General features: G+C 39.0%; 1 protein-coding gene across 2 annotated transcripts in view; it reads left to right on the top strand.

Moving 5' to 3' along the window:
- The window catches only part of ACSS2 (acyl-CoA synthetase short chain family member 2), a 330,905-nt gene that overhangs the window by 248,836 nt on the left and 54,133 nt on the right, over positions 1–27,936 (top strand). For both annotated transcript variants that reach the window (XM_053697133.1, XM_053697084.1), the window contains one exon: positions 7,827–7,935. In XM_053697133.1, coding sequence (XP_053553108.1) covers positions 7,827–7,935 — 109 coding nt within the window. The remainder of the gene's footprint in view (positions 1–7,826; positions 7,936–27,936) is intronic.

Here is a 27,936-nt window from a genome sequence, read left to right as displayed (position 1 = left end):
TACCGTTTGTAGTAACGGTCAGGGTCTGACCGGGGGCCTTGTTCCTACGTTGACCCTTCCTTTCTCTTCTGGAAGTCTGGGAATCTTGTCTTTGGTTTTGACTAGCCTTTGGGCTAGGACCATTATCCTAGAGGGAAGATTGGGGGTCGGTTACTCTATGCGGGTGGACCGTTTTCTTTAGAGTCGGTTCTCTCCTTTGTGGGAGGTCTTGGATGTCCTCCTCCTTTCCACTAACGTTCTGTGCTGGGAGGGGACGCTCCTTGGAGCTCGATATTCGGAGGGCTGTGAGCCCTTTGAAGGTTTGCAGTTTAATCCAGCTACAGCTATTGCACTTTGAGGGTGTAACCAGCTACAGCTAAATTAATTTTGACTGGGTGTTAGCAAGCTTTTAAACCCTTTTCGGTGTTTGGATTAAGCAACAGTGAGTCAGTTTTCTACCTGGAAGCTGGTCATTGGGAGTTCCTGTTCAGACGGTTGATGTTCTTTTTGGAGAACTCTTTCCTAGTCGGTGGGATAGTTATCCTTTTTCTGCTGTCTAGCTTGCGGATCTAGATATAATATGAGGCAACAGGGAGCTCATGGTTTTCCTGGAGTACCTTTGGGTATGGTACAGGGTCAGGGATATGAGGGTGTTCCTCGAGTCCTTTTTGGGACATGTTTCCCTGTATATGGATTTCTTTTTCTTCGGTCCTTGTGTTTCTAGGGAGTTTGTCTCCCTGGGCATTGCTATTGTACGACAGCCATGGGTTGTTCTATGTTCTGCAGCGTGGAATGATCCTTTGGATAGTTCGTGAGAATCTGTTCTCCCTTTTGGGGGCAGATAGCGGTCCTTGTCTTGGCCGGGTACCTTAATGGGAGTCATGACCCACGGGGCTGGCTCCTCGGAGATTGTTTGGGCTTGACGGACTCTGGGACTGAGTGGTTTATTTCGGCTTTGCCGGCGGGTAACTAATGTGCAGTTAACTGGGCTTCGGGTTTTCACCTGTGTCGTCTATATTTTTTAGGGTGTCGAGTATCAGGCTGTGGGGCCTTTTCGAAGGGGCCGCATTTTGTACCCACCCGTTGTTGAACTCTGTGTCCTCTAGCTTGGGTATTGTTTTCCCAAAAGTAATAAATGCAGCTGTGGACTCTTCCCTTTTAAGAAGAAAAACATAAATTATGCTTGCCTGATAATTTCATTTTCTTCTGAAGGAAAGAGTCCATAGCTCCCTCCTGTGTTTTATCTATGAGGCGGCTGTATTTTTTTTTTTTTTTTTGTTCATCTGGCACCTTTCTTTTTTTTTTCACCCTGATATTTCTCCTACTGTTCCTTTTTCCCTTGGCAGGATGACTGGGGGAGGCATTTAAGCCTTTGGCTGGGGTGTCTTTGCCTCATCCTGGTGGCCAGGTTCTGTATTTCCCAAAAGTAATTAATGCAGCTGTGGACTCTTTCATTTAGAAGAAAATTATCAGGTAAGCATAATTTGCTTTGTCTTTCTTTTTGTAAAAATTCAATAAAAAATTACTAAAGAAAAAATAGCTATTTTAAATGAAATAATAAAGGTAAAGGATATGTTTGCAAACAATTAAATGCACTCAGGTAAAATGGACCATTGCTTTCTTTTTAAAGATACGATGAGTCCACGGATTTCATCCTTACTTGTGGGATATCGCCTCCTGGTCAAGAGGAGGAGGCAAAGAGCACCACAGCAGAGCTGTATATATAGCTCCTCCCTTCCCTCCCACTCCAGTCATTCTCTTTGCCTGTGTTAGTGATAGGAAGAGGTAAAGTGAGGTGTTAGTTTAGATTCTTCAATCAAGAGTACCAGTGAGTGCTATTTTATTATAGGGTGTAGCCGTATTCCTTGTCAGCCTCTAGAGTAGAGCTACAGGTGGCTTTAAAGCAATGGGAACTGGTGGGACTTAACTTTCACTGCACCTCCCATACTAGTGCTGCCCTTCTGATTATGGTCTTAGCAGATATTAACTAAGGCCTTTTCTGTGTCCACAGAGCTGCAAGAGGGAGAAGACCTCTTGTGCCTGAGAGACTTGTCATGCTGTCGCTCAGCATAGAGGTAAGTGCAGTCTTTTATTTTCTGGGCCACTTGCTATCCCAGAAATAACTGTACACTTCTAATCTTTTGAGGAACATGGGCTCTCTGGGTAGGGCTTTCCTGTTTAACAATGTGTGGGGTTCTCATGTGGCCATGTCAACCGACACGAGGATGTTACTTATCAGATGTTAGAGCTATACTTTATTAGGCCTAAAAGACTGATAAAATGACTGTGTTTATAACTGAGGGGCTTTCCCACCGGTCACTGTTTAGTGTACTTGGGGCAGACGCTGGGGGTATGTTGCCGGGTTTACAGCTCTGTGTTTTTGTATTAACTATCCGGCTTTTTCGGACTGATTTCGGCTATGGCTGATGCGACGCCCACGATGGGCGGGGCTTACTTTGGCGCGCTTGGGCTTCGTTGCCTCGCAGCGTTCATTCATTTCCGGAAGTCCCGGCTGCTTGTAGAGACATTGATAATGACGCCACGACCGCATGGTTGAGAGCTAAGCAAGCGGTCTTGGGCGTTGTTGGCTATGTTCCAGATTAGTGCCTAAGAGTGAGTGGTCGGAGGACCGTGGGGGCAGGTAGGCGCCTCAGCAGAGCTGTTAAGGTGAGGTGCTGCTTGTGTTATTGTTAAATTCTCTTGGTGTTGATATTGTTTAACAATTTTTCTTTGTTACTGTAAAAAGTTAAACATTTTATTTTTTAAAGGCACAGTATCTTGTCAGGATCATATATACTGACGAGTATTTAGTCTGTGCTGATATTTCTGTACTATTTGGCCATAAATTGTGAAACTATAATTTAAGGACCAAATTTTTTCTTGCTTTCTGTTGTCATGGATTCAAATGATATCCAGACTATAACATGTTCTATGTGTTTGGATGCCACTGTGGAACCTCCTGTTCTTTTTTGTCCCTCATGTATTGAGAGGGCTTTACATTATAGAGACCAATTTTTTTTTTGATAAATCTTTGCCTAAGGCGGATGCTTCTCAAGAGTCTACAGATGAGATGCAGAGTATGCCACAGCTTTCTCTCCAAGCGTCACAGCCCTTAACGCCCGCTCAAGCGGTGCCATGTTTTTCACCAGTTTCTGCAGCATTTATGTTAAAATACATAGCTGCAGTGATGTCCTCTACACTTTCTGATGCGTTATCTACTTTTCCCATATCGCACGGCAAGCGTACAAGAAAAGACAACTATGTAGTCAATACAGCCTCTGATACTATGATGGCGATTGCAGAAGTACCCTCCCGGGATTCTGAGTTGGAGAGTACAGAGGTCCTATCCGAAGGTGAACTTTCTGAATCAGGGAGTGCTTTGCCCCTGACTGATTCTGAAGTGGTTTCTTTCAGGTTTAAGCTTGAGCACCTCCGTTTATTACTGAGGGAGGTGTTGGTTACTCTGGATGATTGTGACTCAATAGTGGTTCCTCCAGAGAAATTGAGTAAGTTGGACAGATACTTGGAAGTTCCTTCTTATTCAGATGTCTTTCCAGTTCCAAAGAGGACTTCAGAGATTACTGCAAAAGAATGGGAGAGACCAGGCATTCCCTTCTCTCCTTCTCCTGTTTTTAAAAAAATGTACCCTATAGCCGACGCTATTAGAGATTCTTGGCAGACGGTCCCTTAAGTAGAGGGAGCTGTTTCTACTCTGGCCAAGCGTACTACTATTCCTATTGAGGATAGTTGTGCTTTCAAGGACCCTATGGATAAGAAGTTAGAGGGTCTCCTTAAGAAAATTTACGTTCACTAGGGATTCCTATTGCAACCAGCGGCTTGCATTGTTACAGTCACCAGTGCAGCCGCTTATTGGTTTGATGCTCTGGTAGAGTCTCTTAAGACTGAGACTCCTTTGGAAGAGATACAGGATCGGATTAAAGCTCTTAAGTTAGCTAATTTGTTTATTACGGATGCTTCTCTGCAGATTACTAAATTGGCAGCTAAGAGTTCGGGCTTTGCCATATTAGCACTCAGGGCTTTATGGTTAAAGTCTTGGTCTGCGGATGTGTCATCCAAGTCTAAGCTTTTTGCTATTCCTTACAAGGGGAAGATCCTGTTTGAGCCTGACTTGAAGGAAATTATTTCTGACATCACAGGAGGCAAGGGTCATCTCCTCCCGCAGGATAAAAAGTCCAAACAGAAAGGTTGACATAACAGAAAGGTTGAGTAATTTTCGTTCCTTTCGAAATTTCAACTTGGAGACCCAACCAGTCTTGGAACAAGGGTAAAAATCCAAGAAACCTGCTGCTGCATGAAGGGTCGGCCCCCGATCCGGGACCGGATCTAGTAGGGGGCAGACTCTCTCTCTCTTCGTCCAGGCTTGGATAAGAGATGTTCAGGATCCCTGGACACTAGAAATTGTGTCTCAGGGATATCAGTTGGAGTTCAGAAATTCTTCCCCCAGAGCAAGGTTTCTTCTTTCTCGATTATCTGCAGACAAGATAAAAAGAGAGGCTTTCTTACGTTGTGTAGGAGACCTCTCCTCCATTGGAGTAATATGTCCCATTCCAATACAGGGACAGGGTTTTATTCAAATCTGTTTGTAGTTCCCAAAAAGGAGGGAACGTTCCGACCTATTTTAGACCTCAAAAGTCTGAACAAGTTTCTCAGAGTTCCATCCTTCAAGATGGAAACTATTCGTACCATTCTTCCATTGATCCAGGAGGGTCAATTTATGCCTACCGTGGATCTAAAGGATGCATATCTTCATGTTCCTATCCACAGAGATCATCACAAGTTCCTGAGGTTTGCCTTTCTGGACAAACATTTTCAGTTCGTGGCTCTTCCTTTCGGTCTGGCTACGGCACCCAGAATTTTCACAAAGGTTCTGGGGTCTCTGCTGGCGGTTCTAAGACCGATGGGCATTGCAGTGGCGCCGTATCTGGACGATATTCTGATCCATGCATCATCTTATCAGCTAGCAAAGTCTCATACAGACATTGTCCTATCCTTCCTGAGGACTCACGGGTGGAAGGTAAATCTGCGAAATAGTTCGCTAATTCCACAGACAAGGGTGCCCTTCTTGGGAACTCTAATCGACTCTCTATCCATGAAAAATTTTCTGACAGAGGTCAGAAGGTTAAAGATCATGAATACATGATCTTGGCCGTCAGTGGCTCAGTGCATGAAGGTAATTGGATTGATGGTAGCGGCAATGGACATCATTCCGTTTGCTCGGTTTCATCTCAGGCCTCTGCAACTGAGCATGCTCAGACAGTGGAATGGAGATTATACAGATTTATCTCCTCAAATAAATCTAGCTCAGGAGACAAAGGACTCTCTTCTATGGTGGTTGTCGCTGGATCATCTATACCAGGGGACATGCTTCTGCAGACCCTCATGGGTGATAGACAACAGATGCCAGCCTGATAGGATGGGGAGCAGTCTGGAACTCCCTGAGGGCTCAGGGTGTATGGACTCAGGCAGAGTCTCTCCTCCCCATCAATATCCTAGAGTTGAGAGCAATATTCAATGCGCTTCGGGCTTGGCCTCAGTTGGCTTCGGCCCAATTCATCAGATTCCAGTCTGACAACATAACGACGGTAGCTTACATCAATCATCAGGGAGGAACAAGGAATTCCTTAGCGATGACAGAAGTAGCCAAGATAATACAGTGGGCAGAGTCTCACTCTTGCCATCTGTCAGCGATCCACATCCCAGGGGTGGAAAACTGGGAAGCAGATTTTCTGAGCAGACAGACTTTTCATCCGGGAGAGTGGGAACTTCATCCAGAGGTATTTTCCAACCGGATTCTCAGACGGGGCAGGCCGGAGTTGGATCTCATGGCATCTCATCAGAATGCCAAGCTTCCGAGATACGGGTCCAGGTCCAGGGATCCCCGGGCCGAGCTGATAGATGCCTTGGCAATGCCTTGATCTTTCAGCCTAGCTTATGTATTCCCTCAGTTTGCTCTCCTTCCCCAGGTGATTGCTCGAATCAAACAGGAGAGGCATCATTGATTCTCATCGCCCCTGCGTGGCCTCGCAGGATTTGGTATGCCGATCTGGTGGAAATGTCATCTCAACCACCGTGGAAGCTCCCATTGAGGAAAGACCTTCTCATTCAGGGTCCCTTCCATCATCCGAATCTAGTTTCTCTGCAGCTGACTGCTTGGAGATTGAACGCTTAATTTTATCTAAGCAAGGGTTTTCTGATTCGGTCATAGATACCTTGATCCAGGCATGTAAGCCTGTTACTAGGAAAATTTACCATAAGATATGGCGTAAATATCTTTATTGGTGTGAATCCAAGGGCTATTCATGGAGTAGATTTAGGATTCCCAGGATTTTGTCTTTTCTCCAAGAAGGATTGGAGAAGGGGTTGTCCGCAAGCTCTTTAAAATGACAGATTTCTGCTTTATCTATATTGTTACACAAGCGTCTGGAAGATGTCCCAGATGTACAATCTTTTTGTCAGGCTCTGACTAGAATCAGGCCTGTATTTCGTCCAATTGCTCCTCCTTGGAGTTTGAATTTAGTTCTTAGAGTTCTTCAAGGGGTTTCTTTTGAACCTATGCATTCCATAGATATTAAGTTATTATCTTGGAAAGTTTTATTTTTGGTTGCTATTTCTTCTGCTCGAAGAGTATCTGAGCTTTCGGCATTGCAATGTGATTCTCCTTATCTTATTTTCCATTCGGATAAGGTGGTGTTACGAACCAAACTTGTTTTTTTTCCTAAGGTTGTTTCGAATAAGAATATTAATCAGAAAATTGTTGTTCTTTCCTTGTGTCCTAATCCTTCTAAGAAGGAGCATCTGTTACATAATTTGGACGTGGTCCGTGCTTTGAAGTTCTACTTACAGGCGACTAAGGATTTTCGTCAGTCGTCTTCCTTGTTTGTTGTTTTTTCTGGGAAACGTAGGGGCCAGAAAGCTACGGCTACCTCTTTCTTTTTGGCTGAAGAGTATCATCCGTTTTGCATACGAGTCTGCTGGACAGCAGCCTCCTGAACAAATTACTGCTCATTCCACTAGGGCTGTGGCTTCCTCATGGGCATTCAAAAATGATGCTTCTGTTGAACAGATTTGCAAGGCTACAACTTGGTCGTCTCTTCACACTTTTTACAAATTTTACAAATTTGATACCTTTGCTTCGTCTGAGGCTGTTTTTGGGAGGAAAGTTCTTCAAGCAGTGGTGCCTTCCGTTTAGGTTCCCTGTCTTGTCCCTCCCTTTTCTTCCGTGTACTATATCTTTGGTATTGTATCCCACAAGTAAGGATGAAATCCGTTGGCTCATCGTATCTTTAAAAAGAAAAGGAAATTTTTTCTTACCTGATAAATTTGTTTCTTTTTAGATAGGATGAGTCCACGGCCCACCCTGTTTTGAGACAGGTCTTTGTTTTTGTTAAACTTTAGTCACCTCTGCACCCTGGCTTTTCCTTTTACTTCCTAACTTTGGTTGAATGACTGGAGTGGGAGGGAAGGGAGGAGCTATATATACAGCTCTGCTGTGGTGCTCTTTGCCTCCTCCTGCTGACCAGGAGGCGATATCCCACAAGTAAGGATGAAATCCGTGGACTCATCATATCTAAAAAGAAACAAATTTATCAGGTAAGAATAAATTTCCTTTTCTGTCCTTTTCTTCACAATTGGTCACAATATAATCCCTCCCACTGCGCTCTTTTTCTGTGACTTGTCTACTAAATTCTCTTTCTTAGCAGGTGAGGACATGTGACTCACACAAGCTACACACACTTGCAAATTAATATACTAATTGTATATAGAATAATGGCTGCATCTGTGTTTTTTTACTGCAATATTTATTTATATGCATCATCCTCTTGCAGGTTTTTAAACAGCCTTGGCCCGCAATAATGCGCACACTCTATGGAAACCATGAACGGTTTGAGACCACATACTTTAAGAAATTTCCTGGTTATTATGTAACAGGTGATGGTAAGTTGTTTCCCAGGTCCACAAATCCTATGTTTTGCTGCTAGATATATTTTATTCTTATTGCTAATACTTGATCTTCTTTCAAAGTATTAAAGCGGCATAAAAAAGGAAAAGCCCATATGTTGATGTTACAATATGTGTGAAATGCTTGCAAAGGGGTTAATATATAGTTATATAGTGCTACATTTCCAGCTTTAATAAATAATAATAATAGTAATTTCCAGCTTTAATAAATAATAATAATAGTAATTTCCAGCTTTAATAAAATCTAATAAAAAGCTCAAAGTATGAATAAAAAAGCTCAACCGGTTTCGGGCAGAGACAGCTGCCTTTTTTAAGAGCGGTTAAAATCACTATGACAAGAGCTATGAAAAGAGCTATCATCCATGCTTCTTCAATTTTGTTTGTTTTGTTTAGTTATCTTGTTATCCTTTGTTAAAGAGTAATCTTAGGTTTTCTCAGTAGCCTGTATGTGTCTCTAGCCATCTGACTGCAGTGTTTGCAACATTGTTTATAGCTATGTTATATATAGATACAAATGCTGCTGCCATAGACTGCTAAAGACATGTGCACGCTCCTGAGCTCCTATCAGCCCACCTAGTTATACTCTTCAAAAAACAATATCAAGTGAACAAAGGAAATTTGATGATAGGAGTAAACTGGTAAGTTTTTACATCACATGCTCTATCTGAATCATGAAAGTTTAATTTTCACTTTACTGTCCCTTTAACTTAGTTTGTGCAGTGTCCATTACTTCCTATCACAGCCCTACAAGAGGAATGGGGTCTGTACAGAAAGGTTTGGTAGCAGTTTTTCCTTTGAAGTGTTGCTAGGAAGCATCTAATCTAACTGGAATAAGTTTATTGCCCACATTCAGTAGAGGACTTTTGCTGCAAAAAAATGTGACAATTGAACCCAAGTTCTGCAATGTCTGCTTGCTTATCTAGATGCAAGTAGGGGCTGCACTGAGAGTTTCTTAATCCTCATTTAGCAAGAAAACAAGTAAGTTATTTGCTGTTTTTAACACAATCTGTTTTCTTTTTAATTACTTTGATTTAACATATATTGTTTCTACTAAAGGAGCACTATTTAATATCTCTTTAACCATTTTGGACCAGATTTACGAGTGTCGCGTTAAGTTACGCGCAAGCGATAAGGGATTTATTGTGGTTGTTTGTGCACATCAGGTTTTCCGCTAGTTTTAGAAGTTGAAAGTAAACGTGATTGCTTGAGCACAATTGAAGTTAACGCACGTCAGGTTAACGTGACCTCAGAGCTCTGGTTAAAGGGCCACTAAACCCAAAATCTTTCTTTCATGATTCAGATAGAGAATAGAAATTTAAACAGCATTACAATTTACTTCCATTATTTATTTTGCTTCATTTTTTAAATATCCTTAGTTGAAGAAAAAGCAATGCACATGGTGAGCCAATCACACGATGCTTCTATGTGCAGCAACCAATCAGCAGCTAGTGAGCATATCTAGATATGCTTTTCATCAAAGAATATCAAGAGAATAAAACAAATTAGATAATATAAGTAAATTAGAAAGATGTTTAAAATTGCTTTCTCTTTCTAAATCATAAAAGAAAAAATGTGGGTGGCATGTCCCTTTAACTGTTTCGTGAAACAAAAAATGTGTCGCAATAAAAATTATTTTAAAAAAATGTTATAATGTTTTAAAGATATGAGGTCTCAGGTGTTAGAAAAAAAAGGGCTTTAACATTGAGATACATACATATACATGTCTAAAGGTGGATGTGTATATATATATATATATACTAGTCCTAAAGCCCGTTCACACGGGCCGTGTTATTCTCTCTCTCCTCTCTCCTCTCTCTCTCTCTCTCTCTCTCTCTCTCTCTCTCTCTCTCTCTCTCTCTCTCTTTCTTTCTCTCTCTCTTTCTCTCTCTCTTTCTCTCTCTCTCTTTCTCTCTCTCTTTCTCTCTCTTTTTCTCTCTCTTTTTCTCTCTCTTTTTCTCTCTCTTTTTCTCTCTCTTTTTCTCTCTTTTTCTCTCTCTTTTTCTCTCTCTTTTTCTCTCTCTTTTTCTCTCTCTTTTTCTCTCTCTTTTTCTCTCTCTTTTTCTCTCTCTTTTTCGCTCTCTTTTTCTCTCTCTTTTTCTCTCTCTCGTGCGCCTTCACTTGCCGGTCCTCGCGCTGCTTTCTTTCACTGATCAGCTGTGCCGGGTCCTCGCGCTGCTGCCGGGTGGGTGCGCGTGCGATCAGCTGCAAGAGTTTGTCTGAACTGCGCATGACGGCTTCAGACAAACTCTTGTCTTTTATAATATAGGATGACTAAAATATATATTTTCTATGTGCTGTTAGCACAGTGTTGTGCTCTTTTATGAGCCTATTAATCCTTTTTTATTTTTTAAACCTAAAATGTATTTTTTGACCCTATTAAGGGTTTTTTTGGGGGTTTTTTTTTAAACTACTATGTGCTGTTAGCACAGTGTTGTGCTGTTTAATATATCCGCACAGTGTTGGGCTCTTTGTGATGGGTACTATGTGCTATGTAGCACATACATAACTCCTGAGGCCATTAATATTTTTTTTTTTTTTTTTAAATAAATATTGTGCTTTTAGCACAGTGTTGGGCTCTTGTATGAGCCTATTATTCTTTTTTTTTGTATGTGCTGTTAGCACAGTGTTGAGCTCTTGTATGAGCCTATTATTCCTTTTTTTTGTATGTGCTGTTAGCACAGTGTTGGGCTCTTGTAAGAGCCTATTATTCCTTTTTTTAAAAAAACCTAAAATATATATTTTGTATGTGCTGTTAGCACAGTGTTGAGCTCTTTTATGAGCTTAATAATGTTTTTTTTTTTTTTTTTTTAAATGAGCATATATTTTTTAGTATGTGCTAGGTATTTTTTTTTAGTATGTGCTATGTAGCACATACATAAGTCCTGAGGTATTTTTTTGTTACTATGTAGTATGTAGCACATACATAAGTCCTAAGTCCTGAGCTAATTGTTTTTAATATGTGCTATGTAGCACATACATAAGTCCTGAGGGCATTTTTTTTTCAACAATTTTTTTTTTAAACTAAAATTTTTAAACTAAAGAGCAAATGTGAGGTATTTTTTTTTACTATGTAGTATGTAGCACATACATGCTGTTAGCACAGTGTTGGGCTCTTGTATGAGCCTATTATTCCTTTTTTTTGTATGTGCTGTTAGCACAGTGTTGGGCTCTTGTAAGAGCCTATTATTCCTTTTTTTTTTAAAAAACCTAAAATATATATTTTGTATGTGCTGTTAGCACAGTGTTGAGCTCTTTTATGAGCTTAATAATGTTTTTTTTTTTGTTTTTTTTTAAATGAGTATTTTTTTTTTAGTATGTGCTAGGTATTTTTTTTTTAGTATGTGCTATGTAACACATACATAAGTCCTGAGGTATTTTTTTGTTACTATGTAGTATGTAGCACATACATAAGTCCTAAGTCCTGAGCTAATTGTTTTTAATATGTGCTATGTAGCACATACATAAGTCCTGAGGGCATTTTTTTTTCAACAATTTTTTTTTTAAACTAAAATTTTTAAACTAAAGAGCAAATGTGAGGTATTTTTTTTTACTATGTAGTATGTAGCACATACATAAGTCCTAAAATTTTTAAACTAAAGAGCAAATGTTTAAAGTAAAGAGGTTTTTTTTTTTTTTTGTTAAATGCTAATTGCGGAGCTTTGAAATAATGACCTTTGTCAGTGCCAGTGCAATAGAAATGCGCAGCATAAGTCCTGAGGTAATTTTTTTCCTGAGGGCATTTTTTTTTCAACAACCCAATTCTTTTAAACTAAATAGCAAATGTTTAAAGTAAAGAGTTTTTTTGTTTTTTGTTAAATGTAGATTTTTTTTTTGTTTGCTAATTGCAGAGCTTTGAAATCATGACCTTTCTCAGTGCCAGTGCAATAGAAATGCGCAATGTATTATGGCTCGCGACGCTTTCAACGGCTAGTTGCGTGCGCGTGGGTTCGCGTGCGCGTGCGCATTGTGTGATAGGCTAGTAGGCTAAGTGGGTTGTCAACGGCTAGTGCGAGGGTGTGATAGGCCGTGCGCGTGCGCATTGTGTGATAGGCTAGTAGGCTAAGTGGGTTGTCAACGGCTAGTGCGAGGGTGTGATAGGCGGCTAGGGCTCGCGTGCGCGTGCTCAAATCAGTTTTGTGAGTGTGCGTGCGCAGCAAGGGGGGTCAAAGTGCTAACAAACATGCTAAGTGGGTGGGAGAGTGCGCGCGTGCGAAGTATCAACAGCTGGCCAAGGGTGCGCGTGCGATCAGCGGCAAGAGTTTGTCTGAACTGCGCATGACGGCTTCAGACAAACTCTTGTCTTTTATAATATAGGATATATATATATATATATATATATATATATATATATATACTGCATATATAATGTGTGTGTATGTATATACAATCGTATACAGTGCCCTCCACTATTATTGGCACTCTTTGTGCTACAGCCGCCTTTGCTTATATTTACCAAGTATTGACTAAAAGGGTTCCAATAATTGTGCCACCCATATATTTAACAAAATTCGGGGTGGATAAACCTGTTTGCAGGTGTTAGATATCAATCAGCAAGATTACGAGTTTTGCGTTTGTATAACGATGCTTTTTCCCTAACGCCGGTATTACAAGTCTTGTAGGTATAGTGTACCGCGCACTTTTCTTTCATGTAATTAGCAAGAGTCCATGAGCTAGTGACGTATGGGATATACATTCCTACCAGGAGGGGCAAAGTTTCCCAAACCTTAAAATGCCTATAAATACACCCCTCACCACACCCACAATTCAGTTTTACAAACTTTGCCTCCTATGGAGGTGGTGAAGTAAGTTTGTGCTAGATTCTACGTTGATATGCGCTCCGCAACAGGTTGGAGCCCGGTTTTCCTCTCAGCGTGCAGTGAATGTCAGAGGGATGTGAGGAGAGTATTGCCTATTTTGAATGCAGTGATCTCCTTCTACCGGGTCTATTTCATAGGTTCTCTGTTATCGGTCGTAGAGATTCATCTCTTACCTCCCTTTTCAGATCGACGATATACTCTTATATATATATATATACCATTACCTCTGCTGATTTTCGTTTCAGTACTGGTTTGGCTTTCTACAAACATGTAGATGAGTGTCCTGGGGTAAGTAAATCTTATTTTCTGTGACACTCTAAGCTATGGTTGGGCACTTTTTTAATAAAGTTCTAAATATATGTATTCAAACATTTATTTGCCTTGACTCAGGATGTTCAACATTCCTTATTTTCAGACAGTCAGTTTCATATTTGGGATAATGCACTTGAATCAATTATTTTTCTTACCTTAAAAATTTGACTTTTTTCCCTGTGGGCTGTTAGGCTCGCGGGGGCTGAAAATGCTTCATTTTATTGCGTCATTCTTGGCGCTGACTTTTTTGGCGCAAAAAATCTTTTCTGTTTCCGGCGTCATACGTGTCGCCGGAAGTTGCGTCATTTTTGACGTTCTTTTGCGCCAAAAATGTCGGCGTTCCGGACGTGGCGTCATTTTTGGCGCCAAAAGCATTTAGGCGCCAAATAATGTGGGCGTCTTATTTGGCGCTAAAAAAATATGGGCGTCGCTTTTGTCTCCACATTATTTAAGTCTCATTTTTCTTTGCTTCTGGTTGCTAGAAGCTTGTTCCTTGGCATTTTTTCCCATTCCTGAAACTGTCATTTAAGGAATTTGATCAATTTTGCTTTATATGTTGTTTTTTCTCTTACATATTGCAAGATGTCTCACGTTGCATCTGAGTCAGAAGATACTTCAGGAAAATCGCTGTCTGGTGCTGGAACTACCAAAGCTAAGTGTATCTGCTGTAAACTTTTGGTAGCTATTCCTCCAGCTGTTGTTTGTATTAATTGTCATGACAAACTTGTTAATGCAGATAATATTTCCTTTAGTAATGTACCATTACCTGTTGCAGTTCCATCAACATCTAATGTTCAGAATGTTCCTGATAACATAAGAGATTTTGTTTCTGAATCCATCAAGAAGGCTATGTCTGTTATTCCTCCTTCTAGTAAACATAAAAAATCTTTTAAAACTTCTCTTTATACAGATGAATTTTTAAATGAACATCACCATTCTGATTCTAATGACTCTTCTGGTTCAGAGGATTCTGTCTCAGAGATTGATGCTGATAAATCTTCATATTTATTTAAAATGGAATTTATTCGTTCTTTACTTAAAGAAGTACTAATTGCTTTAGAAATTGAGGATTCTGGTCCTCTTGATACTAAATCTAAACGTTTAGATAAGGTCTTTAAATCTCCTTTGGTTATTCCAGAAGTTTTTCCTGTTCCTGGTGCTATTTCTGAAGTAATTTCCAGAGAATGGAATAATTTGGGTAATTCATTTACTCCTTCTAAACGTTTTAAGCAATTATATCCTGTGCCGTCTGACAGATTCGAATTTTGGGACAAAATCCCTAAAGTTGATGGGGCTATTTCTACCCTTGCTAAACGTACTACTATTCCTACGTCAGATGGTACTTCGTTTAAGGATCCTTTAGATAGGAAAATTGAATCCTTTCTAAGAAAAGCTTATCTGTGTTCAGGTAATCTTCTTAGACGTGCTATATCATTGGCTGATGTTGCTGCAGCTTCAACTTTTTGGTTGGAAACTTTAGCGCAACAAGTTACAGATCATGATTCTCATAATATTATTATTCTTCTTCAACATGCTAATAATTTTATCTGTGATGCCATTTTTTATATTATCAGAGTTGATGTCAGGTTTATGTCTCTAGCTATTTTAGCTAGAAGAGCTTTATGGCTTAAAACTTGGAATGCTGATATGTCTTCTAAATCGACTCTACTTTCCATTTCTTTCCAGGGTAACAAATTATTTGGTTCTCAGTTGGATTCTATTATCTCAACTGTTACTGGTAGGAAAGGAACTTTTTTACCACAGGATAAAAAATCTAAGGGTAAAAACAGGGCTAATAATCGTTTTCGTTCCTTTCGTTTCAACAAAGAACAAAAGCCTGATCCTTCATCCTCAGGAGCAGTTTCAGTTTGGAAACCATCTCCAGTCTGGAATAAATCCAAGCCTTCTAGAAAAGCAAAGCCAGCCTCTAAGTCCACATGAAGGTGCGGCCCTCATTCCAGCTCAGCTGGTAGGGGGCAGGTTACGTTTTTTCAAAGAAATTTGGATCAATTCTGTTCACAATCTTTGGATTCAGAACATTGTTTCAGAAGGGTACAGAATTGGTTTCAAGATAAGACCTCCTGCAAAGAGATTTTTTCTTTCCCGTGTCCCAGTAAATCCAGTGAAAGCTCAAGCATTTCTGAAATGTGTTTCAGATCTAGAGTTGGCTGGAGTAATTATGCCAGTTCCAGTTCTGGAACAGGGGCTGGGGTTTTATTCAAATCTCTTCATTGTACCAAAGAAGGAGAATTCCTTCAGACCAGTTCTGGATCTAAAAATATTGAATCGTTATGTAAGGATACCAACGTTCAAAATGGTTACTGTAAGGACTATCTTGCCTTTTGTTCAGCAAGGGCATTATATGTCCACAATAGATTTACAGGATGCATATCTGCATATTCCGATTCATCCAGATCATTATCAGTTCCTGAGATTCTCTTTTCTGGACAAGCATTACCAGTTTGTGGCTCTGCCGTTTGGCCTAGCTACAGCTCCAAGAATTTTTACAAAGGTTCTCGGTGCCCTTCTGTCTGTAATCAGAGAACAGGGTATTGTGGTATTTCCTTATTTGGACGATATCTTGGTACTTGCTCAGTCTTTACATTTAGCAGAATCTCATACAAATCGACTTGTGTTGTTTCTTCAAGATCATGGTTGGAGGATCAATTCACTAAAAAGTTCATTGATTCCTCAGACAAGGATAACCTTTCTGGGTTTCCAGATAGATTCAGTGTCCCTGACTCTGTCTTTGACAGACAAGAGACGTCTAAAATTGATTTCAGCTTGTCGAAACCTTCAGTCACAATCATTCCCTTCGGTAGCCTTATGCATGGAAATTCTAGGTCTTATGACTGCTGCATCGGACGCGATCCCCTTTGCTCGTTTTCACATGCGACCTCTTCAGCTCTGTATGCTGAATCAATGGTGCAAGGATTACACAAAGATATCTCAATTAATATCTTTAAAACTGATTGTACGACACTCTCTAACGTGGTGGACAGATCACCATCGTTTAATTCAGGGGGCTTCTTTTGTTCTTCCGACCTGGACTGTAATTTCAACAGATGCAAGTCTTACAGGTTGGGGAGCTGTGTGGGGATCTCTGACGGCACAAGGAGTTTGGGAATCTCAGGAGGTGAGATTACCGATCAATATTTTGGAACTCCGTGCAATTTTCAGAGCTCTTCAGTCTTGGCCTCTTCTGAAGAGAGAATCGTTCATTTGTTTTTAGACAGACAATGTCACAACTGTGGCATACATCAATCATCAAGGAGGGACTCACAGTCCTCTGGCTATGAAAGAAGTATCTCAAATTCTGGTTTGGGCGGAATCCAGCTCCTGTCTAATCTCTGCGGTTCATATCCCAGGTATAGACAATTGGGAAGCGGATTATCTCAGTCGCCAAACGTTGCATCCGGGCGAATGGTCTCTTCACCCAGAGGTATTTCTTCAGATTGTTCAAATGTGGGAACTTCCAGAAATAGATCTGATGGCGTCTCATCTAAACAAGAAACTTCCCAGGTATCTGTCCAGATCCCGGGATCCTCAGGCGGAAGCAGTGGATGCATTATCACTTCCTTGGAAGTATCATCCTGCCTATATCTTTCCGCCTCTAGTTCTTCTTCCAAGAGTAATCTCCAAGATTCTGAAGGAATGCTCGTTTGTTCTGCTGGTAGCTCCGGCATGGCCTCACAGGTTTTGGTATGCGGATCTTGTCCGGATGGCCTCTTGCCATCCGTGGACTCTTCCGCTAAGACCAGACCTTCTGTCGCAAGGTCCTTTTTTCCATCAGGATCTCAAATCCTTAAATTTAAAGGTATGGAGATTGAACGCTTGATTCTTGGTCAAAGAGGTTTCTCTGACTCTGTGATTAATACTATGTTACAGGCTCGTAAATCTGTATCCAGGGAGATATATTATAGAGTCTGGAAGACTTATATTTCTTGGTGTCTTTCTCATCATTTTTCTTGGCATTCTTTTAGAATTCCGAGAATTTTACAGTTTCTTCAGGATGGTTTAGATAAAGGTTTATCCGCAAGTTCTCTGAAAGGACAAATCTCTGCTCTTTCTGTTCTTTTTCACAGAAAGATTGCTAATCTTCCTGATATTCATTGTTTTGTACAAGCTTTGGTTCGTATAAAACCTGTCATTAAGTCAATTTCTCCTCCTTGGAGTTTGAATTTGGTTCTGGGGGCTCTTCAAGCTCCTCCTTTTGAACCCATGCATTCATTGGACATTAAATTACTTTCTTGGAAAGTTTTGTTCCTTTTGGCGATCTCTTCTGCCAGAAGAGTCTCTGAATTATCTGCTCTTTCTTGTGAGTCTCCTTTTCTGATTTTTCATCAGGATAAGGCGGTGTTGCGAACTTCTTTTGAATTTTTACCTAAGGTTGTGAATTCCAACAACATTAGTAGAGAAATTGTGGTTCCTTCATTATGTCCTAATCCTAAGAATTCTGAGAAATCGTTGCATTCTTTGGATGTTGTTAGAGCCTTGAAATATTATGTTGAAGCTACTAAGTCTTTCCGAAAGACTTCTAGTCTATTTGTTATCTTTTCCGGTTCTAGAAAAGGCCAGAAAGCTTCTGCCATTTCTTTGGCATCTTGGTTGAAATCTTTAATTCATCATGCCTATGTCGAGTCGGGTAAAACTCCGCCTCAAAGGATTACAGCTCATTCTACTAGGTCAGTTTCTACTTCCTGGGCATTTAGGAATGAAGCTTCGGTTGATCAGATTTGCAAAGCAGCAACTTGGTCCTCTTTGCATACTTTTACTAAATTCTACCATTTTGATGTATTTTCTTCTTCTGAAGCAGTTTTTGGTAGAAAAGTACTTCAGGCAGTGGTTTCAGTTTGAATCTTCTGTTTATGTTTTTCATTAAACTTTATTTTGGGTGTGGATTATTTTCAGCAGGAATTGGCTGTCTTTATTTTATCCCTCCCTCTCTAGTGACTCTTGCGTGGAAAGATCCACATCTTGGGTAGTCATTATCCCATACGTCACTAGCTCATGGACTCTTGCTAATTACATGAAAGAAAACATAATTTATGTAAGAACTTACCTGATAAATTCATTTCTTTCATATTAGCAAGAGTCCATGAGGCCCGCCCTTTTTTGTGGTGGTTATGATTTTTTTTTTTTTTTTGTATAAAGCACAATTATTCCAATTCCTTATTTTATATGCCTTCGCACTTTTTTTCTTATCACCCCACTTCTTGGCTATTCGTTAAACTGAATTGTGGGTGTGGTGAGGGGTGTATTTATAGGCATTTTAATGTTTGGGAAACTTTGCCCCTCCTGGTAGGAATGTATATCCCATACGTCACTAGCTCATGGACTCTTGCTAATATGAAAGAAATGAATTTATCAGGTAAGTTCTTACATAAATTATGTTTTTTGGCCGTCACACGACGTCAGTATTTCAATGGGACTTCCATAGCGCCGGTATTACGAATTTTGCCTGGGAGGCCATAAAGTGAGCGTTACAGCCTATACCGCCAAGATTCGTACCGCCATCTAAAGTCAGTAGTTATGAGTTTTACGTTACACAGCTTATTTTTAGCTTCGGGTTTTGGGCAATGTAAAAGAGCTAAATGCCCATCCAAATGCCCTTTTCAGGGCAATGGGGGGCTTAGGTTTATTTAGATAGGCTTTTATTTGGGGTTTTGGTTGTGTTGGTGGTGGGTTTTACTGTTGGGGGTTGTTTTGTATTTTTTTTACAGGTAAAAGAGCTGATTTCTTTGGGGCAATGCCCCCGCAAAAAGGCCCTTTTAAGGGCCATTGGCAGTTTAGTGTAGGCTAGGGGTTTTTTTATTTTGGGGGAGGGCTTTTTTATTTTGATAGGGCTATTAGATTAGGAGTAATTTGTTTTTATTTTTGATAATTTCTTTTTTTATTTTGTGTAATTTAGTGTTTTTTGTTTTTTTTGTAATTTAGAAAAATTTATATTGTTAATTTAATTTATTTAATTTTATTATAATGTTAGGTGTTGGTAAAAGGCATTAAGGCAGGTAAATTTGTATTTATTTTAACTAGGTAGCTAGTAACTATTTATCAACTAGTCTACCTAGTTAAAATAAATACAAACTTAGCTGTGAAATAAAAATAAAACCTAAGATAGCTACAATGTAACTATTAGTTATATTGTAGCTAGCTTAGAGTTTATTTTACAGGTAAGTAAGTATTTTTATATATATATATATATATATATATATATATATATATATATATATATATATATATATATATATATAATTAAATAGGAATTATTTAGTTATTAATAGTTTTATTAAGAATTATTTTAATTATGTTAAAGTTAGGGGACGTTGGGGTTAGACTTAGGGTTACGTTAGGGGTTAATATATTTATTTAGTGTTAGTGATGTGGGAGGCTAGAGGTTTAGGGGTTAATAACTTTAGTATAGTGGCGGCGGCGACATTGGGGGCGGCAGATTAGGGGTTAATAAATTTATGTAGGTGGCGGCGACGTTGGGGGCAGCAGATTAGGGGTTTTTAAGTGTAGGTAGGTGGCGGCTACATTGGGGGCGGCAGATTAGGGGTTAATTTGTGTAATGTAGGTGGCGGCGATGTCGGGGGTGGCAGATTAGGGGTGTCTGGTGCTGGAACTACCAAAGCTAAGTGTATCTGCTGTAAACTTTTGGTAGCTATTCCTCCAGCTGTTGTTTGTATTAATTGTCATGACAAACTTGTTAATGCAGATAATATTTCCTTTAGTAATGTACCATTACCTGTTGCAGTTCCATCAACATCTAATGTTCAGAATGTTCCTGATAACATAAGAGATTTTGTTTCTGAATCCATCAAGAAGGCTATGTCTGTTATTCCTCCTTCTAGTAAACATAAAAAATCTTTTAAAACTTCTCTTTATACAGATGAATTTTTAAATGAACATCACCATTCTGATTCTAATGACTCTTCTGGTTCAGAGGATTCTGTCTCAGAGATTGATGCTGATAAATCTTCATATTTATTTAAAATGGAATTTATTCGTTCTTTACTTAAAGAAGTACTAATTGCTTTAGAAATTGAGGATTCTGGTCCTCTTGATACTAAATCTAAACGTTTAGATAAGGTCTTTAAATCTCCTGTGGTTATTCCAGAAGTTTTTCCTGTTCCTGGTGCTATTTCTGAAGTAATTTCCAGAGAATGGAATAATTTGGGTAATTCATTTACTCCTTCTAAACGTTTTAAGCAATTATATCCTGTGCCGTCTGACAGATTAGAATTTTGGGACAAAATCCCTAAAGTTGATGGGGCTATTTCTACCCTTGCTAAACGTACTACTATTCCTACGTCAGATGGTACTTCGTTTAAGGATCCTTTAGATAGGAAAATTGAATCCTTTCTAAGAAAAGCTTATCTGTGTTCAGGTAATCTTCTTAGACCTGCTATATCATTGGCTGATGTTGCTGCAGCTTCAACTTTTTGGTTGGAAACTTTAGCGCAACAAGTTACAGATCATGATTCTCATAATATTATTATTCTTCTTCAACATGCTAATAATTTTATCTGTGATGCCATTTTTTATATTATCAGAGTTGATGTCAGGTTTATGTCTCTAGCTATTTTAGCTAGAAGAGCTTTATGGCTTAAAACTTGGAATGCTGATATGTCTTCTAAATCGACTCTACTTTCCATTTCTTTCCAGGGTAACAAATTATTTGGTTCTCAGTTGGATTCTATTATCTCAACTGTTACTGGTAGGAAAGGAACTTTTTTACCACAGGATAAAAAATCTAAGGGTAAAAACAGGGCTAATAATCGTTTTCGTTCCTTTCGTTTCAACAAAGAACAAAAGCCTGATCCTTCATCCTCAGGAGCAGTTTCAGTTTGGAAACCATCTCCAGTCTGGAATAAATCCAAGCCTTCTAGAAAAGCAAAGCCAGCCTCTAAGTCCACATGAAGGTGCGGCCCTCATTCCAGCTCAGCTGGTAGGGGGCAGGTTACGTTTTTTCAAAGAAATTTGGATCAATTCTGTTCACAATCTTTGGATTCAGAACATTGTTTCAGAAGGGTACAGAATTGGTTTCAAGATAAGACCTCCTGCAAAGAGATTTTTTCTTTCCCGTGTCCCAGTAAATCCAGTGAAAGCTCAAGCATTTCTGAAATGTGTTTCAGATCTAGAGTTGGCTGGAGTAATTATGCCAGTTCCAGTTCTGGAACAGGGGCTGGGGTTTTATTCAAATCTCTTCATTGTACCAAAGAAGGAGAATTCCTTCAGACCAGTTCTGGATCTAAAAATATTGAATCGTTATGTAAGGATACCAACGTTCAAAATGGTTACTGTAAGGACTATCTTGCCTTTTGTTCAGCAAGGGCATTATATGTCCACAATAGATTTACAGGATGCATATCTGCATATTCCGATTCATCCAGATCATTATCAGTTCCTGAGATTCTCTTTTCTGGACAAGCATTACCAGTTTGTGGCTCTGCCGTTTGGCCTAGCTACAGCTCCAAGAATTTTTACAAAGGTTCTCGGTGCCCTTCTGTCTGTAATCAGAGAACAGGGTATTGTGGTATTTCCTTATTTGGACGATATCTTGGTACTTGCTCAGTCTTTACATTTAGCAGAATCTCATACAAATCGACTTGTGTTGTTTCTTCAAGATCATGGTTGGAGGATCAATTCACTAAAAAGTTCATTGATTCCTCAGACAAGGATAACCTTTCTGGGTTTCCAGATAGATTCAGTGTCCCTGACTCTGTCTTTGACAGACAAGAGACGTCTAAAATTGATTTCAGCTTGTCGAAACCTTCAGTCACAATCATTCCCTTCGGTAGCCTTATGCATGGAAATTCTAGGTCTTATGACTGCTGCATCGGACGCGATCCCCTTTGCTCGTTTTCACATGCGACCTCTTCAGCTCTGTATGCTGAATCAATGGTGCAAGGATTACACAAAGATATCTCAATTAATATCTTTAAAACTGATTGTACGACACTCTCTAACGTGGTGGACAGATCACCATCGTTTAATTCAGGGGGCTTCTTTTGTTCTTCCGACCTGGACTGTAATTTCAACAGATGCAAGTCTTACAGGTTGGGGAGCTGTGTGGGGATCTCTGACGGCACAAGGAGTTTGGGAATCTCAGGAGGTGAGATTACCGATCAATATTTTGGAACTCCGTGCAATTTTCAGAGCTCTTCAGTCTTGGCCTCTTCTGAAGAGAGAATCGTTCATTTGTTTTCAGACAGACAATGTCACAACTGTGGCATACATCAATCATCAAGGAGGGACTCACAGTCCTCTGGCTATGAAAGAAGTATCTCAAATTCTGGTTTGGGCGGAATCCAGCTCCTGTCTAATCTCTGCGGTTCATATCCCAGGTATAGACAATTGGGAAGCGGATTATCTCAGTCGCCAAACGTTGCATCCGGGCGAATGGTCTCTTCACCCAGAGGTATTTCTTCAGATTGTTCAAATGTGGGAACTTCCAGAAATAGATCTGATGGCGTCTCATCTAAACAAGAAACTTCCCAGGTATCTGTCCAGATCCCGGGATCCTCAGGCGGAAGCAGTGGATGCATTATCACTTCCTTGGAAGTATCATCCTGCCTATATCTTTCCGCCTCTAGTTCTTCTTCCAAGAGTAATCTCCAAGATTCTGAAGGAATGCTCGTTTGTTCTGCTGGTAGCTCCGGCATGGCCTCACAGGTTTTGGTATGCGGATCTTGTCCGGATGGCCTCTTGCCATCCGTGGACTCTTCCGCTAAGACCAGACCTTCTGTCGCAAGGTCCTTTTTTCCATCAGGATCTCAAATCCTTAAATTTAAAGGTATGGAGATTGAACGCTTGATTCTTGGTCAAAGAGGTTTCTCTGACTCTGTGATTAATACTATGTTACAGGCTCGTAAATCTGTATCCAGGGAGATATATTATAGAGTCTGGAAGACTTATATTTCTTGGTGTCTTTCTCATCATTTTTCTTGGCATTCTTTTAGAATTCCGAGAATTTTACAGTTTCTTCAGGATGGTTTAGATAAAGGTTTATCCGCAAGTTCTCTGAAAGGACAAATCTCTGCTCTTTCTGTTCTTTTTCACAGAAAGATTGCTAATCTTCCTGATATTCATTGTTTTGTACAAGCTTTGGTTCGTATAAAACCTGTCATTAAGTCAATTTCTCCTCCTTGGAGTTTGAATTTGGTTCTGGGGGCTCTTCAAGCTCCTCCTTTTGAACCCATGCATTCATTGGACATTAAATTACTTTCTTGGAAAGTTTTGTTCCTTTTGGCGATCTCTTCTGCCAGAAGAGTCTCTGAATTATCTGCTCTTTCTTGTGAGTCTCCTTTTCTGATTTTTCATCAGGATAAGGCGGTGTTGCGAACTTCTTTTGAATTTTTACCTAAGGTTGTGAATTCCAACAACATTAGTAGAGAAATTGTGGTTCCTTCATTATGTCCTAATCCTAAGAATTCTGAGAAATCGTTGCATTCTTTGGATGTTGTTAGAGCCTTGAAATATTATGTTGAAGCTACTAAGTCTTTCCGAAAGACTTCTAGTCTATTTGTTATCTTTTCCGGTTCTAGAAAAGGCCAGAAAGCTTCTGCCATTTCTTTGGCATCTTGGTTGAAATCTTTAATTCATCATGCCTATGTCGAGTCGGGTAAAACTCCGCCTCAAAGGATTACAGCTCATTCTACTAGGTCAGTTTCTACTTCCTGGGCATTTAGGAATGAAGCTTCGGTTGATCAGATTTGCAAAGCAGCAACTTGGTCCTCTTTGCATACTTTTACTAAATTCTACCATTTTGATGTATTTTCTTCTTCTGAAGCAGTTTTTGGTAGAAAAGTACTTCAGGCAGTGGTTTCAGTTTGAATCTTCTGTTTATGTTTTTCATTAAACTTTATTTTGGGTGTGGATTATTTTCAGCAGGAATTGGCTGTCTTTATTTTATCCCTCCCTCTCTAGTGACTCTTGCGTGGAAAGATCCACATCTTGGGTAGTCATTATCCCATACGTCACTAGCTCATGGACTCTTGCTAATTACATGAAAGAAAACATAATTTATGTAAGAACTTACCTGATAAATTCATTTCTTTCATCAACAAAAGAAAAGGGGGCGCCCTTGAGAGTATCTATAAATGGTAATATGTAGTATATGAGGTAGCTTATATGTTACCAATAGAAATGCACTTTTCAGTATAAATGATGATACACTGATTCAGTAGTAACTAGTATATATGTTGTGGACAGAGTAAATAGATGTTAACCTATACAATTTGATAATCACAATGTTAATAGGACAGTTGTATCTCACTCAAAACTAGTATATACGTTGTGAACAGAGTAAATAGATGTTAGCCTAAACAATTTGATAATCACAATGTTAATAGGATAGTTATATCTCACTCAAAGACAGTGGTTAATGGGTGACAATGATCACTATATTGTCCTTTATAAAGGTCTTGATAGTAGAATACCAAGGCAGCAATCTGTAGTGGTCCAGACCAGGATCCAATTAAGCAATCTAAAATATCAAACAGAGACAGATGCGCCACATGGCCCAATATTGTAGTTTCCAAATTTATGTAGATTTTACTATATAGTTGAACTCACATGTATTGGAGCACCTCAATTGGTGCAAATGACACAGTCTGGGATCTATAACAGTCACCCAGCAGACCGGCCTCTCGAGTTGTTCAGGGTCTGTGTAAAATAGAAAACACAAAAAAGCCTATATGGCCTAGTATTGTATGACTAGAGTGATTTCACACCAGATAGTAGTATAAGATTTTGAACTCACATTTGGTGAAGCATCCCCAATGATGCTATAGAGACAAGCTGGGATTAATTCAGTCACCCAACAGACTTAGCTCGTGGCATACAGCATGCAATAGTCCTCTCAGTGGTCTTTAGGTCAGTGATATCCTCAGATAAAAACCAGTTCATAGGCAGCAAGTGTTTATAGTAAAAGTTAAAATCACTTTAATAAAATAATATTAAATTGCGACGCGTTTCTCAGTCTCAGACTGTTTCCTCAGGCATAATAAAATGGTTTACAAACACTTGCTATATATTCCTAAACAAACCACTTAACATAATTGGTAACACTTGTTGTGGGTGTGGTTTATGACATCATCAGTATCCTAGCTACTGATATATTTTAGCAACAAATGTGACACAGTATTGTATACTTAAACAATGTACATCAGAGTTTACATTTTATGAGTCAAGTGAAACAATCTACCTCATACTTTGCAGTGCAAATATTAATCATAATACATAAAACACATCAATATTATAATATTGTAGCAATACATATATTTCCCCATATCCAGTGAGATTTGTCTCATGCTACTCAATCATATCTGATTCCTATCTCTATTTCTATTTAATGTCTAGGCTGGGTCTGTTTTATATCAGAACATCTTTAATCCATTGTTTAATGGTTTATCTTTTTTCTTATTTAGTTTTTAAGTGTCTGATCCCTCTCTGCCAATAGCCCCAATCTACATTTAATATGAGGGTAACTATTTTTTGTTCAAACCTTTGTATTAAACATTATAAGCCCTTTGATTTATTGGTATGTAATAGTTTTATAATATACTGCTGTGCATAAACTGTGATTTCAAATGGCAGGTTGTTGACTAACCTTATAGGGCTATTGATCCATTAGATTCGAGTAGTTTCAAACGCCATCTGATGTTCTAAATGGCGTGTGTGTTGCGCTAATGCGCATGTGTACAACGTCAATGTGTATGTGAGTAATGTTGCCAAGGGAACAAATAGTGTTAGTCAATTATACGTTGTGCGTAAAACGTGATACGTCCCAAGCTGCGCCAGTGCGCATGTCAGCACTGCTAAGGCGTCTCAAGCTTTCGTTGCCAAGGGAACCGGAATCCCATTCAATCTCACGTTATGCGTGTTATAGCCTTACAGCTGATAGGTTAGTATTATCTTGTAGGAGGTTTTTATTGTTTATGCTAGTGCGCATGTCAGCATTGCCAAGGAGTCTCAAGTTTTCATTGCCAAGGGAACCAGAATCTCATTCAGTCTCACGTTATGCGTGCTATAGCCTTTCGACTGATAGGCCAATATTATCTTGTAGGTGGTTTCCATTGTCCATGGGAAATAGACACCAACTACAAATTGAGACGTATATATTTGCTCTCTTGTCCACAGTAACCCCCATATAATAATGGCATATTAGTGGAAAAAATATATAATAATAATAAAGAGCAATATCATATTCCATGTGTACCGAGTCCTTCCCATCATAACATATCGTAGTGGGATATGATTACAGACATGTAATGACATAATACCATATTTAGAACAAATGTTAGCCAAAATGATGTATGTTGTTATACATCAGAATATGTATGTATATATTGTTCATATAGGAAATCATAAATATTATAAATTTTATAAATTTTATAAATTTTATAAAACTAGATCTCTTTTGACTCACAGTGTGTGTATTTCAGTAGTTAATATCCAGTGATACATACTACTATGTGATGTTGTTATAACAATATATAGGTCATATTATAACTAATCGTTATTATTGGGCTGATGGTACTGCGGCTCCATAGGAGTATATTTTACTAATACCCTTCCTTTATATGATGTCCCTATTTGTATTTACTAAGTGTCATGTATGTGTATAAACATGTGTGTATCTTAGTGGTGTCAAATTTCATAAACAATAGGATTAGTGGTTCAATTTCAAGATATAGTTGTTACTTTGGTGTTTTTTGATATCTAATTGATATGTGTATTCATTAATATTCTGCTCAAGTGACTATATGTGTTTACTTGTGTCAAATGTGTGTGTTAGATATATTTATATATTTGTTAGTGTCAGATTTTGGAAAAGTGATGTCTGATAGTTATATTTTTAGTCTTTATAGAAATTTTTCCTTAGTGTGTAGGAAGAGATATACTTGCAAAAAGTGTTAGATAAATTTCAGATGTAGTATATCTATAAGTATATATAGATATCTTAAAGTGTCATTCCGTTTGATGTATATTACCTTAAGTGTGATATATGTGTCATTACGTGTGATATATATGTGTGTGCCCTCCTAATAATTTAACCCAATGTGTCACTTATATCAGAATGTGTATCAAAGAATATATATTACCAATAAAGATAGATGGTAATAAGTGCAAGATATGCCCAGTGATGGTCACATTTTTCCTCCATAGAAAGGCATAATGTATAAGAATAGATCTATACGTGTAGGTATAGATGTTTTGTTCTTAAATCTACAGGGTTATTCATAGGGTATTATGGTGGACTTGATATAACTTTACAGATCAAATGCTGCTAGATCTACGCACTCATTCAGACCCTCCGGAACTAAAGTGTGTAGTTTGTGAATCCAGAATGTTTCTCTCCGGCGTAGAGTAAGCATGGGGTTATGACTGTTCCTTGGTACTTGCTCTATAGGTAGAATATGAACAGATTTGGAACTACCTTTATGTGCGTAAGCACAATGCCTTGATAGGCTGTGTTTAAGAAATTTTCTTTCTATGTTATATTTGTGTTCACTCCATCTTTTCTTTATGGTTCGGGAGGTACGCCCTACATATTGGACCCCACATGTACAGCTAATCAGATAAATTACGTACGTGGATTCACATTAGAGTCTCTTGGTGATCTTAAATTGTTCCCCCGTTTGATATGAACAGAACGTATTGGTACCAGCTCTCACCACTTTGCACATATTGCATCGTGGCTTGAGACATTTATATACTCCATTTTTGGGCATAAACTTGCCCAAAAAAGTCCTATTAGGGACTATGACCTGATTTTGTGATGATATTTTATCTCTCACTATCTTACTTGGGGCCAATTTGTTTTTGAGTGTAGGGGCTC

Source organism: Bombina bombina, chromosome 1 (assembly GCF_027579735.1).
Source record: "Bombina bombina isolate aBomBom1 chromosome 1, aBomBom1.pri, whole genome shotgun sequence".
NCBI lineage: Eukaryota > Metazoa > Chordata > Amphibia > Anura > Bombinatoridae > Bombina > Bombina bombina.
This window is presented reverse-complemented; position numbering and strand designations above follow the sequence as displayed.